This window comes from Melanaphis sacchari, unplaced genomic scaffold (assembly GCF_002803265.2).
Source record: "Melanaphis sacchari strain LSU unplaced genomic scaffold, SCAv2.0 Contig244_pilon_pilon, whole genome shotgun sequence".
Taxonomy (NCBI): Eukaryota; Metazoa; Arthropoda; class Insecta; order Hemiptera; family Aphididae; genus Melanaphis; species Melanaphis sacchari.
This window is the reverse complement of record NW_020271119.1, coordinates 346,804-362,657: the sequence shown is the minus strand read 5'-3', so window position 1 is coordinate 362,657 and position 15,854 is coordinate 346,804. Positions and strand designations below refer to the sequence as shown.

The 15,854-nt window shown below is 26.0% G+C and overlaps 1 protein-coding gene across 3 annotated transcripts in view; it reads left to right on the top strand.

Moving 5' to 3' along the window:
- Positions 1-13,465, top strand: part of LOC112594873 (zwei Ig domain protein zig-8-like) — a 234,466-nt gene extending 221,001 nt beyond the window's left edge. For all 3 annotated transcript variants that reach the window (XM_025339886.1, XM_025339884.1, XM_025339885.1), the window contains 3 exons: positions 8,732-8,859; positions 9,004-9,172; positions 12,947-13,465. In XM_025339886.1, the coding sequence (XP_025195671.1) occupies positions 8,732-8,859; positions 9,004-9,172; positions 12,947-13,059 (410 nt within the window). In that variant the 3' untranslated portion in view covers positions 13,060-13,465. The remainder of the gene's footprint in view (positions 1-8,731; positions 8,860-9,003; positions 9,173-12,946) is intronic.
- The last annotated feature ends 2,389 nt before the right edge of the window (positions 13,466-15,854 follow it).

The window sequence follows — 15,854 nt, the reverse complement described above, 5'->3', positions numbered from 1 at the left end:
AAAGTAACTATAATTTTTAAATCATCATAAGCTTCATGTCTTCTACACTTGTAATCGTGGACTAGTATATTTATTACCTACTGAAGTTAAATAAGATTAATAACTCAAAAACAACTGATTTGAATATACATTTATAATTAAAAATGTATTTATCATTAGAAATAAAATAAGTTTATATCAGAAAATACTAGAGCATGCTCTTCAAACTACCTAAATAACTTAAAAAATATGAAAATATTATCTATATTCCATAAGTAATAGTTGAACATTTTTATTGAGAAAATGGAAGTAAGTATACTTAATGAGTAAATCACTCTACACAGAGTATATTATAACGAAATATGCCATATTATGACCTATATTTTATGCACGGAAGGAGTGTATAATAATATAATATTAGGTACCTATGTAAAAATGGGTATAGATATTATATCTCTAAAAGCTCATATCTCTATTAAATTAGTTTTTTTTCACAGTTTAGTCTTTAAGTCTATTTTTATCGTATTTATTTTGTACGAGTTTACTTTTCAAACAACAACATATATTATTGGTTTTTTTTATTCCACAATTAAATATTTTTCTGAAATTTTTAACTGTACATACTACAAGGACAATACAGGGAGTGGATACAGAAGGAAATACCGAAAAGAAGTTAGTACACTAGCTATAGCATTTAACAAAACTTTAAATACTAAACTAACGAACTGCTAGTATTCGAACCAATTTTTATTCATAATAATTAAATCGGGTAAAACATTCTACTTAGGAATATTAAATTTAAAACGTACACTGTTGCATTTAAAAAAAATATATAAAAATCGACTGTACGCAAAAAAATAAATCACATTATTTGGATTTGACTATTGCTATTGTGATTGCTGGTTATTCCGGAAATATGATCCGGACCATGAGCGCTTTTGAACATTTCTTGGTGCCAACGGCCCTTTACGTATTATCTCGACGACGGTTTAAACATGTAGCGTTTATTGTACCGACAGCTAGGATAATCACTAAAACTTGACATGTCAAAATGGTATTGTTATGCAACTTTGATACAAGTAAATTATCGAAATACCGGCTACACTCACAGTGTGTATACGGTTGCAGTGCACATGATATTATACAACGACTAAGTATATTGCTCTACAACACAAAACTTATTTATATATACGACGCGTATATGTGTATAACTCATATTATGTGACTTCCTGGTAGGAATTTTCCCGTTTATATATTATGTACAACAGAACTCTTTTACATTCGGCTTGCGTTCGCATCAGTGATTCGACTTATTCGTATTGGAAATAATTCAATCGTCTAAAGAAACGCATGTTGTATGTCCGCACATACCTATATTATATTCTACATATATCCTACATACCCTAATATAATACGTAACAGCAATCTTATTTTGGAAACACATTTATAATAATAAACGCTATAGGTACGCACACATTATTTAATATTCTATATATATATTGATTTACTAGATGTTTTTCGTTTGCGTTTACTGTATAGTCTACATACAAATGTCTCTGTTGTTTTCAATTTGTTATATGCACTATATTTATGAAAAGAAGAAGAAGGCTCTGTCTGATGTACAATAAAAGTGCATAGTATTATATTATTTGGTAAGAATCTAAACTACAATAATTAAAATGGCACATAATGTGTGTCTTATATAAGACAATAGGTGTGGTGATAAAATTATTTATATATAATTTATTTCTGGTAATATTTGAAATGTCATAAGTGTTTAGACAAAACAGAATTAAAAACAAAATTGTAATCTGTACACAGATAATTATAGTAACATTTGTGACAAATGAGTATGTAACATATTATATTTTTAAATTTTAAATGATGCACTTTAATCATTTTATTCTTGAAATAAAACTACCATATTGTATAAATAAAATATATCTATTTAAAAAAAAAAACTAAGTCATTAAATTAAGTATATTCTTTGGCTTATATATATATATAATATATATAATGACTAACTAATGTTTTAGATTCAAACTTTTTTGCTATATCTTATTAAAAATAATAATTAAACACATAATATCGTTTTTTTTAAAAATATTTTTATTTTTTTTTTTTTGTGAATAAATTTGAATATTATATTAAATTATAGTGTTTGATAAAAATAATATTCAGTAGATACTTTTGATTTACTTATTTTTTTTAGTCATCTTCAAAAACGGATTTAAAACCACAATTCATAACAAACAAATAAAAATTACTTCTTTAATGTGTAATTATTAAAAAACTTGCTTTATTTATCAGTTAACGAATTCTGAACAGATATATTTTATACGGTATAAAAATTCATCGCCTTTGAATTAAAAATGACAATGCGTCCACTATAAGCCCTGCATGCGTGTGTAGATTATCCTACGTGCAAAATATATCCGGATGTTTTCTCTTTTTTAATCCAAAGCAAACCGTTTAGAGATATAAATAAATTATTTATTTATTTATTTATTTATTTATTTTTTTTGTTTATATAAGCCTTCATTTTTATGATACAATATACTGCAAAAAAAATGTTTACTAAATAAATTAAAACCACTTCCAAATAATATTTTTAACTTTTAACTTAACAATATTATTATAACCCATATACAAAAATTGTATGTTTACTTATTTATTTATCATAATATTTTTATTTTTATTTTTTTATTTATCTTATTTAAGCCTGGCAACTAAGGCCATTAGCTGTGTATAGGAACAGTAGAGTTTTTTTTTTTATACGGTTTGTAAGGTTTGGTCAATACTCAATAGAGTTGAAACTTATTTGTGTATGTGTGTGTGCCATGGATTCATCACTTAGAACTCAGGTGGTCACCCATCCGAGAGCTAGCAATGCCGGCCGATACTTGACCTCAGAACACATTAGTGACTAAGGCCAACCACCGCGCCACACCAAGCCACTAACATAATAATTATCAGATAATATAGCATTGTTATATTATATTTAAGAGAATAAATTGATAAGGTTGACCGCTATTTCAAATCTAAAGGTTAAAAACATTGTAAATATTATAATACCAAGAAACTAAAACTAAAATAATTGTAATTTTTCTTCTTTTGACATTTAATACTCCCTAAGAGCTTTTTCAACCATTACAATGTCGCTTCATTTCTCTCGACTCGCAATTATCCTATCTCATTTTTGTACTTCCATTCTATCAAGGTATTCTTTTACAAAATCTAATCATATTTTCCTGGGTCAACCTCAAAGTATTTTTTACCACTGGTTTTCAATTATTCATGAGTGCATAACTGATGTTTGATTCCGAACTTCACGTATCCCTACTATTAAATCATCTGTCCTCTTATGGAGCTAATGAATAATTGTAGTTCAAGTTTATTTTTTAACTGAGACAATTATGCTTAACAAATTATATTAATAGAATAGAATACAAGAATTTAATTTTGAAAGATTTAAGGCCAAGAACTGGAAGTGGTGTAGTAAATGTAGCTGGTTATAGTGGTATAGTGTGCTTATTGTAAAGATTCTATATATTTTATAATACAATTTTTGTATGTTTAAATATTTTTGATCATTTTAAACGTTATGTGATATGAACATTATAGTTAGAGACTCTAAATAACTTCATAAAAATAAATATATAATAAATACTATAGTAATTTTATGGTTCTAACTTAGTTTGTTAATTTTAATCAAAACTGCATTACAACAACCTATGTAATAAATAATAAATATAATATTTAAATTATATAATGTTAGCAAACACTTAGATTTTAATAGATTTAAAAATAAATATGGATAGTTCTATTCACTGTTATCTCGGCAAATTTCCCGTAAATTTATAATATGTATCTTGTGTGGCGTAATCAATCTTCTAGTTTAAAAATAAAAAAATTAATTTTTAATGGTAAAACATCTATGATATCTTATATAGAACTACGGTTTGTTTGATTATGATATGTGTGTGAACGGAATGAAGATTTATATATAGTACATTATTCTATATTCCACATAATCACATTGAACTTAATATTTTATAAATAATATTTATTTATTTAAACATAATTTGTAAATATTTTATACTACAATAATAGATATAATGTTATAACATATATCTTAATAATCTATAATACATGCATTTTTCATTTGTTGATATTTTTTAGACCCCGTAACAATTATACCAACGCTATCATAAACAGATTTTTTTTATTTTCGTTAATTCGTTTTTTAAATATATTTATATTTTAATCAATTTCACTTCAACGGTTCACGACGAAAATTATTAACACCGCAATACACAGCAAACAAATTTAGTAGACTTTTAAAAGGGCAATAGACTATACTATTCATTTTTATTAATTAAAATTGTTCTATTCTTTGACAGCCTTTTATTTTACACTACTCGACCTTCCAATACTCGAATTTAATACAAAACTAATTACACAATATAATAAATATTGCTTCGTAACTTACGTTTTATCAATATTGTATTTTTATTTTTATTACAAACATATTTTAAGCTCATCAAAAATATAATTATTTATTTGGAGTAAATATCGTAACCGGAACAAAATTATGTCAATTTTCAACTACAACATTTTTATAATATTACTTTATTATTATGCACATCACACACCAAAAAAACTTCCACTTTAAATAATAGAACTGTACGTTACCTCATAAAAATCTTAACCATGTATTTACTAACTCAACCGATGGGGTTTTTAAATACACAGAAACAAAATATTTAAGCAGATGTTTCTATTGGGTCACTAATTTAAGATTAAAAACTAACATCAACGACCATAATGAAGTATAAACATTGATGTAATCATACATTGCATGATAGTATAGAAACTATTAATTTCGATTAATGAATTCTACGTAAATGTTATTAATTAACAATTTGGTATTCGACAATCATTAATTTATAAAAACCTAAAGTAAACAACAATCGTAACTGTTAAAATATAATATTTCGTATGTGTAGAAAACAGCTTTCTACAAAAAACATATATATATAATATATATATAATTGTTGTTTACTTTAAGTTTTATGAGCAACAATAAAATTAACGTTTTATTATTTTATTAGTAATTATAAATTAAATTATACAAAGTTTAACGTGAAAAATAAAACCAGAGCACTATATTAAACATAAAATTATAAAATTATTTGTATATTTGTATATTTAAAAATAAAATGTTATTGATTTTAGTTCATTGTAGAAAGAAAATGTTTACTACAACAAATAATACTATATATTTTAACGTATAAAATGCTTTAACTTATAAAATCAGCTGTATATTTAATACCAAATTATGAAATCTACTTTGCTTAGGATATACAAGGAATTTCACGGTGTATGGACTTTATTCTGATTATAGAGTTTTTCCTGTTTGATATTACTTGATGAAATATCCAAACATAACAGGTTATTGTAATTTAAATATATATTTTGCATTTAGATCACGCATAAATAAATTGAAATACTTGAAAAATATTGAAATTGTTAAAAAAAAAAAAATAGATTTTTTTAAAAATATAATTAATGATATAAGTTTTACGTTAGTTAAAAAATCGTAGATATTAAAGGTTTTGTCGCTATATTTAATTTATTGTTACATACTGTATGTTATTATGTTATTATCATATACCAATAAGAAATATATAGGTATTATTGGTATTATTATTTAATTTATAGGAATGATTTTTTAGGAGTATTAACACTATTTTTTCCACTTTAATCTTTAAGACCTTAATGATAGTAAAATTAATTTTTAGATTATTCTACAGTTTGAACGTAATACTTCTAAATATAAATTGTATACCATAAGCAACCGCGAATTTATAAAACCTCTGTAATATTTTTGACGCATTGTACGATCATATATAATAATACTAAATACATATTATAATCTATTATGTATATATTTAAATGTTATTATTATTATTAAAACTTCGCAGCAATCATTCAACAAAAGTTTTGTGACGTTGACATCATGCCTTCGGCCTTTTTTATTGTGTCCGTGGACAATTGCGAAAAAATGTCCAATACATTGTGAATTGCTTTATGCGTAAAATGAATTAAATTGAAATTTAGTTTTAATTCGCATATCTTTGTATATATCTTTAAAAAATATATATATATTCCTCGTAGTATACTCATTCTTTTCCATTCGAATCAAACTATAGTCACTGTAATAGAACAACTTAAACAGTTTTTTTCTTTTTTAATTAATCAAAATGACACTAGACTTTTACTGTTTGAAGCTATTAAAATAAAAATGAAATTGGAAATTGGTTCATGCCATCGTAAAATAAAATGTCTTATCTTTAATTTTGTCTCATTCGATTTGAAATCAATTGTTTTTGTAATATTGTTGTTTAGTCTAAGTTTAGACGTAAAATAATTTTTATTGTATTTCAACATCGTCACTTTCCATATATTTAATATAATGTGTATATATAAAACAATACATAAATATTAAATTTCATGTGCAAAGTAAAATTATTAAAAAATAAAAGCGAAAAAATATAATACAAATATGTGTAAAAAAATGATGTTATATTCTATCCAAGCATTACATTCGCATGGTGACAAATATAATAGCGAAAAAATATATTGGGTTCTACGAGGATGTAAAGTCACCATTCTAGATCGAGTGTGACAGTTTTTTAATAGAAAATACCAGTGACAACTACACATGTATGAATGTTTCAATTTTTATATTCATATTATTACATTATGAACGAATTAAACTTTCCCAAAATATTCATGTTTGATGGAACTTTACTCTCAAATAAATGATTTTATTGATAATAACTACTTAGGTAGAACACTTTTTATTTTATTGTTACATTAAACATAAAATTAGTCGAAATCCAATAAAAACGCACACAATATACCACAAAATCGTACAATTTTAATCTTAATTAATCAAATGTACACAAAATAATGTAACAATTTTAGTCCTAACTAACATCGAAATAGAATCTCTCAGAAAGACTGAAAATTACACCACCGTTATTCAGAAAATACATGTTCATTGACATTTTATTTAATTTTCTAATTTAGATTTAATGTCTTGATGTAAATAAAATGTTAATCCCAATAGTTACTCCAGTTGTTTTTATTGATCATGTATTTTTTTTGTCTTCAGGCTTATAAAAAGTAATATTTGCAACATATGTGTATATTGCTTAATGTATAAAACCTTGCTATATAACTTCTATACTTATTTAAAATATTTTAAAACTTAAAATATTATTTCAACATATTCATTGAAAAAACCATTATTTAATAAAAAGAGAAAACTTGAACGTTAATGTTTAGCATTAAAGTTGTAAAATATTATGAATTATTTATACGCACTGTAGTTTTTCCTTAGAAAAACAAAATTTAATATTCAAAATTAGTAATTATTTGTATTTTCCTACGCTAGTCGATATTTCTTATGGTGATCGATAAAGTACACACAAAACAGCACTTATATTTAAGTTAGCGTTTATATTTAAACCAAATAAATTTTAATAAAAATATATGATAATATAGTATTATATTGTATATTATGATTTAGTCAATTTTAAATTATGTGCATAGAACAACGCTTTGAAAATAATACATAATAAACACAGAATTAATAAAATAGTTATTTTATTTCATAGTTTCTGTGAAACGTAAATGGATATAATTATTATTAGTATTATTATTTACATTGAGTGAATTCATATGCATTTTTTTCTTTTAAGTACATCATTATTATATAATCAATAACATAATTGTATATACACATAAATAGATGACCACATTAACTATTCGTACATTTATTAAGCAAATAATATTAGTAAATAAAGAGATATATTTAATTTTAAGTATATATGCCAAATATGTAAGTATTTATTTTCTAATCCTGTAGTTTCAGCAATGAATAAATCAATAAAATAAAATAATATTACCGGTGCTTTACTACACATCAGTAGTAAAATATTAAATTTCATTTTCGAATTTATTATTTGTTAAATAACCATGATTTCTATTTGCTTTAATTTCAGTTACCTATAATTTTAAAGAGTTATAACACGCTGTACACATATAACATACAATATTTTATTCAATTATACTGAAATCCACGTTACTCATATACGTTTATATTATCATACTTGGATGTATAATTCCAATGACATTTGATACTGGATAAATGAACTCACGACAGTAATGTAGCTAATTTGCCTATCCAAGACGCCGGCGTCAGTGTGGCGCTGTAGTTGTTTTATTGCCAATATAATATAATAATATTATCAAGCATAATATTTTTAGTACACCAAGCGTGAGATAATTTTGGAAACGTTGAAATCCCGTCTTATAGAGATATTTCTTAGTTTTTTGATGAGTTAAATACTTAATTTTCGAAATTAAATAACGAAGGCTTGTATATAACACACGTTTTATAAAATACACTTCGATAACGTACGTACTTTATAGTTGTTAAGTCGTTTTCTCGTACTTATATTATGACGTGTAAACAACTTATAAGGTTAATTATTAACTTTTAACTACTCCATGCATATTATCACAAACTATTCTATCGTATTTATTATTATCCGGTTACATATAAACTATGCTGCTCAAATATACAACAGTAATTCGAACGACACTAATATTAATTCACAATCGAACCTGTATACAATTATAAAGTAAATAGCTTTAAAAATTTTTATTTTCATTTCAGAACCAACTACTGAAATACTGGGAGGTCCAGAGCTGTTCATTGATCAGGGTAGCACGATAAACCTCACCTGCTTGGTGCAGTTCGCACCGGAACCTCCGCCGACCGTTGGCTGGACGCACGAAAAACAAGTGAGTGGAACAATTTACGTTCTATTTTCGACAACATTGACTAAGAAGAATGGTCTTTTTTGGATTTGGTTTTTGAAATGATACGTTTTGCTACATGTTTTTTTTTTTCATGTATGTGTGTGTGTGTGTATGTGCGGTTCACAGCCCATAAATTTCGATTCTCCACGAGGCGGAATAAGCCTGGTAACGGAAAAAGGGTCAACCACCAGCAGCAGATTATTAATTCAAAAGGCGTCGTCTTCAGATACTGGCTACTACTCTTGCGATCCGTCAAATGCAAATTCGGCCACCATCAGGGTTCATATATTAAACGGTTGGTTGCCTTAAATTATACTTGAAAATACATAGACAGTGGACTATTTTATTCACATTATGCCCCGTTATTATATATCCTATTTGGGTCGTAATTTTTTTTTCGCTCGCAAAAATTAGACAATTGAAAAATTATGAAGATTATTAAAATAAATGAAGGTACGTTTCTAAAAATAAAAAATAAAAACTCAGGTCCCCGGTAGTAAAAAAAATAAACCATACACGACGTCGAAGGGGTGGTAGAAATTTTTAAACTAGGTTATAATTCATAATATAGAAAAGAACATTTCAGAGCTAAACGAGGTGTGCGTATGACGCGTGTTTATTATATAAGCGTATGCGTGTTCACCTTGGTGAATAAACTATATATCCGTAGACCTTTTAATTTCCTTACCGATAAATTCAAATATACGAACATTAAATTTTAAAGATAATAATAAACTAATAATTATTGGTCGTATTTATAATAATTAACTATACAATAATAATTTACCTCGTTTAATTAATGACCACAGTTATTGAAATATCAAATATATTTTTTATATTTAAAATATTATCCGTTATAGATAGTGCTTATGAATTCGTAATATTTATAATTTGAAAAAAGATATGTTCAATAAGTAAAAATCCCTCAATGAGTATATCACTATTAATGGATGTGTTAAATTTAAATTAAATAATAAATCATTATTTATGATAAAAAAAAATTATTCTAAGCGGAGACAGACTGTCAGCCAATAATGCTTCTACACACATTTTATAATAAATATATAATGCTATAGATATAGTAATTTATTTTTCAATTAATAATACAATAGATTGAACTAGTTTTTGACCAAACAAAAAATGCATATGATATATTATAATAATTATTTTATTATTAAATTATTTTATAAAATATCTCTAACGTTTACTATATAACTTACAAATCAATAACGGCATACCATTAAACGGTATAAATAGGTTCGTAGTATAAATTAACAGCACAGCTTAAAATAAACCAAAATATTTCGAGAATTTCATGCTATACAGTCAACAATATAATTTATAAATTTGTTAAAAACTTCAAATCCTAAGAATAATACTATTTTAATTAACAAGAAACTCATTCATGTGTGACTTTTTACTTACGCAACACCTATTATATTCTCTTCTTATACTTAATATGCACTACAAAATAACTTGAGTTTTAATTTTTTGGTTAATTATCCGATTTCGTTGAAATTTTAGTACGACATTTCTTTAAGAAGAATTATAGACATGTATTTTTAATGTTTTAAATTTATTGCACGAAAAACTATACTATATTGATAAGCTTTAGTTTTTTGAAATAGAAAGTTAAATTAATTTTTGAGTAAAAAAATGATTTGTATATTTTCTTTACTTTGGCGAATTTCGTAAAATATTAAAATGTTGATATCATCGTTTTTATTTAAGATGAATTTTAAACACCGCTAAAAAACCGATACATTTTTTAACTTATCGTTCGACTTAAATATTTTCTTGATGCGCCAATATTGAATTTTCGTGTGTTATAAAAATCTATAGCTATTATACAGAATATTTAATACTATGATATACTTTTTTTTTTCCGTTTAATCAATTCAATTAGAATCGAATATCTCTTCGCGGAGATTTGAATAACCGCATCTAGACACTATAGAATCGCCGCGCGTGTGGAGTATACTTAAACCACCAGACCAAACGCGTATTATACACACGTTAGTAATAAATAGTAAGGATGCCGCCGGTTTGGCGGTTTAACAACGACGACGACAACAACAACAATAATATGATGATGATGATGCAGCCGACCCTCATCCTCGCAAATCATTATTATTATTATTATTATTAATATACAGACGCGTGACACGCAATATAATAATAATATACGAATTATAGCCGCGGCGATGCGCCTCGCAACGATAACAATAATCTCGCGCAGAGTTCAATCCCATTGTTGATGTGTACACAATTAATCACAATTGGTTACTGGATAATAACATAACGCCTATAATACACTGTGTATAGGTTCCTGTGTTATTATTATAATAATAGAGCACGCCGAAGAAGAATGGTTCGCGTTCTGAGCTGCCGCCGTAGGTCACATGATATATTGTGTACGGCAAAATATACGCCGTTGCGGTGCAGGCTATTGTTCCTGCGTTGCAGTGGTATCATCGGCGATAGTAACAACTAATAACTCTTAACGCGTAGAAAAATATAATACGATATCCCGTCGAACCGGTAAATAACTTCCGCCGTCGTCCGTCCGCGACTGTCGTAGGTCTAACCGATCCGATCACGATAACCGCCAGTCGTCGCGGCGTAGGTATACTATCATAATAATACGCACTATGCAGTACGATGTCCATAATGATGAGGGGATGGATGTTTGTTCCGGAACGTCTCGGCTTGGTAACATAACAAAACGCCAGCATATTATAATATTTAATTAGTTTAAAATAACTGTTCGAAACGATAGATCGACAATAAATTACCAACACCGCATAATATATATTATAGTTTGAAGAAATCGGTCATTAATTAAGACCACCACGAACTACAACACGAGGTTGTTTTGTAAGTGCAATTCAAAATAGTTCTAAATCTCGACTACGGTTATTTGACAAACTGTTGTGTAATTAGTACCCCCGTTAAACGTGTTGGAAATCAAAACGTTAATGAAGTATGATAATTTAAACATAATAATCCATCAATGTATGATTGAAGAAAAGACAAACCCTAGCGTGATTAGAAAAAAATATGTTATGAGAGAATCCAGTAAATAAATTATTTACTCATTGTTAAAAATATAATATTATCAAGACTGATAAGTGATTCAGGGAGACGTATCTCACTAACAAACGCACTAGTATGATGAAGAAGAGAGGAGCTTTTAAATTGTATCTCCTGGGCATCAAATTACTCAACGTGAATAATGGTTCAACGATAATAATATTATAAAACAATTAAATCTTATAAAAAAAAAAAAAAAAAACAACAACAAAGCGAAACCGAGAAAAAACCAAAGGGAGAAAGTAGGTAATCGCTCTGTTGCACCGTAATTATCGAAATAAATGTACCACGTCATTGAGTAAGTCATTTCGATGCGTAGGTATGCCGTGTTAAATTTGAATTCAATGATAATCATTACACACGAAAGACGATTCTTAGCGAATGCGTTAAGTTTCTAATCCCTATAAATAATATTTTTGAACTACGAAAAACTTAAATCATTATTCTTCGTTTAAAATCTATAAACATATTTTAATTTTGATAAATTTTAAATTTAGAAATTTTATTTAAAAAAATATTTAGTTTATTTATTTTAGATTTTTTTGATTTCAGTATCAACTAAATTACGAGAAACTTTGTATTACATTGTGTACATAGCTATGACAAAAATTGAATATTTTCAACTACGAAATAATTTTTAATTATTATTAATTTTAGATGATTTCATCGAAATTCTAACTTCAAACGCATATAAAAGTATATTGTAAATATGTATTTTCGACATTTTCGACATTTTTTAATTGATTTATTAAAAAACTCGTAAAAAACACTCTATTACATTTTAAAACATTATTTACAAGAGCAAAATTTACTCTCGTGTATTTTTTATACTAGTTTTATGTGTATACAACTAGTGTTACATTTATATAGTCGACGTGGTTTCGTATTGACCAATAGAAAAAAAAAAGGGGAACTCCCACAAAATCCGAAATCAAATTATCATGAATATTTAATTAAATCGTTATGTGGTTTCTAGGTGAACATCCGGCCGCGATGCACCACGGCCAGGGCAGCATCCCGCTATGCCCGCCGATTGTCAGCGCCATGATCGTTCCGTTTTTGCTCATCTTTACTGCCAGAGACCTATAGTACCGACAACGTACCCGAAATATTTAATATTAATAACATATTATTATATTATATTTAAGTGTAATAACATAACGATACATAGAAGGAAAAATGTTTCTGATTTAAATGTAAAATCCTATCATAATAATATTATTGTATAGATATTATAATATTCTCTAGTGTACACTCGTCGAGCAATACGCTCAACAACGTCGACGATGCAGCGGACGATTTTGACATAAGGTTTTATGTTTTCTCTTGGGTCACTTACGTATATATATATATTATATATATTATTGCATCGTCGCATACGCGTGTCCATTTTGTTGAGCTGCTGCGCACACAACACACAAGTATATATTTTATTAATAGTATTAAAATACCACGTCTGTTAATGATTTTTTTTTTTTTCGTTACCCAAAAATAACATTTTTATATAATATTATATACCCACCTAAATGTGTATAATAATGTATAACATATTATATTTCTTTTTGAATTGAATAAATAGCCCCAAACGTACTTCGCGTTTATTGTCGAACCGCGCACTTCCGTTCAACGTCATAAACAAGTAAGTGCTACATGCGTAATATGATATGCCACCGATAACGTTTCATCGTAATTATTCATCTATAAAATTGTACTTACACAAAATAATTTCCATAACATCAGTTGAATAACTTAAAACGTACAATTGCCTTGACTACCCACTGCAACACAATATAATAAACTCCGTAGGTAGTTAATTCCCACGTATTCCGACATAGTTCAATAAACATACGTTCAACTATTAATTGTATTTAGGCACTATTGACCAAAAATCCATTCAGAAATTAATTTTTTACACTTCAAAAATGAAAAATATAAAATATTTCTAGACATTTCAAGATTCTTATACGGTTTTGAATGTATAACAGTTTTCGAATTATATAACTACTATATAATATTAGTATTTCATTGATTCGATCTCATATGTAATAAACAAAATTTTACTTTTGTATTGAAAATAAAACTAATTTTGATTTTGTTCAAAGATACCTATCATTACAGTAAGTAATTATTTTCTTTGCATTTTTTTATAAATCAAAATATGAATATAATCTAAATAATAAATACACTAGATTGACACTCACAAGCCATGTCTTGAATATTTAGCGTTGTACGTATTAATAATAACAATATAATATTCAATAAATTTAAAAATATGATGGCAATACCTAATTTAAACACACCACTACACCAAAATATAAACGTTCAGTGTAAATCATATAGTTTTTCAATAATAATTACTATTAAAATATAATATTTTACGCAGTAAGTATATTATGTTAAATTTAAAACTATTTGTTTAAATTATATTTAAAAAAAAATTATCTAAAACAATTTTTTAAAAAGATCTTTGAGTAATAGGTACACAATTATATCATAGATATAACCAAACAACTCAAATAATGTGGAAGGAAAATAATAAAAATTTCTTACTACTAAATTATTGAGTAAGATGTAAACATTAAAATCTGTTAGAATAGTGTAAGACACTTATTTATAAGTATTTATAAAAACGTAAAATAGGTCTATATAATAATGAGTAATGACTTAAGATTAACATGCCTGATGCAATGTAAATTTATGTCGTTGTTAAGTCTTAGTTCACATTTATTTCCTCTAATTTCTACAATAGATCATCAGAATGTCGTTAATGTGGTATACATACTTTTCGGAGTTCCCCTTAAATTAGAATCTTAACTATACCAATTTACATATCACAGAAATATAATTAGATTATAATATAATGCTGTATAAAAAAAAAAGACCGTTTCTATAGTTAATTATGATTTGCCAATTTAATCTTGTGATTTTATATAAATTATATAAAACACAAGGACATAAAAACTGTAAAAAATTTTTACCTTTCATTAATTATCAATATAAACCTATACGATTTTATTTAAACCACTTAAACAACTAGCAGCCTAAACATTACTATACCGTTTTGTTGTTTCACCATAATTCATGCAATAGAATTTTTGTGACTCAAACGACAAAGTTTTTACTTTTCGAGTATCTAAAAATCATTTCTTACAATACATAAACTTACAACATATTTGTTACACAAATTATAATAACATTATATAAACCAATATAATATATATAGACATACTGTTTTCATTGTCGTCAAGCGTTATTATTATTATTAGAAAATTTTTGTTTTTGTTTTTATTTTTAACATAATATTATAATGTTTGTTAGATTAAATTAGAATGAAATACACAAATAAACACACACAACACACAGGGTTGTCACGCCAAGAGAATAAAAAACGATTATTTTATTTATTTATAAATAAAAACAGTTTAACGATTGATACTAACTTATAATTTATAAAATATATTTATTTGTTTTTATTATTATTATTATTATTATTATTATTAAAATTATATAATATTTATGATCTGTATAAAATAAAGTTACTAGCATAAAGTAAATAACATTATATAGTATAGGTATTTTTTTTCTAAATACGCCTCAATTTAATTTAGATTATGTCATTATGATCAAAAGATTATAAATTATATTATATACCTAGTTACCAGATATTATACATCAGTATTTTAAGATAATATCCAACTTTTACTTCACCATAATCTATATTTTCAACTTTTCACGTCCAGTTTTCTTATAATATATATCATCTTTGATAAGTCTGAATTATACTTGAAAAAAACGTTTAATTTCCAAGTGACAGCCAATATGAAGAAAACTTTAACACTGTGTTTCGTTAAAAAAAAAAATAAAAGTAATAAGTTACCTATAAA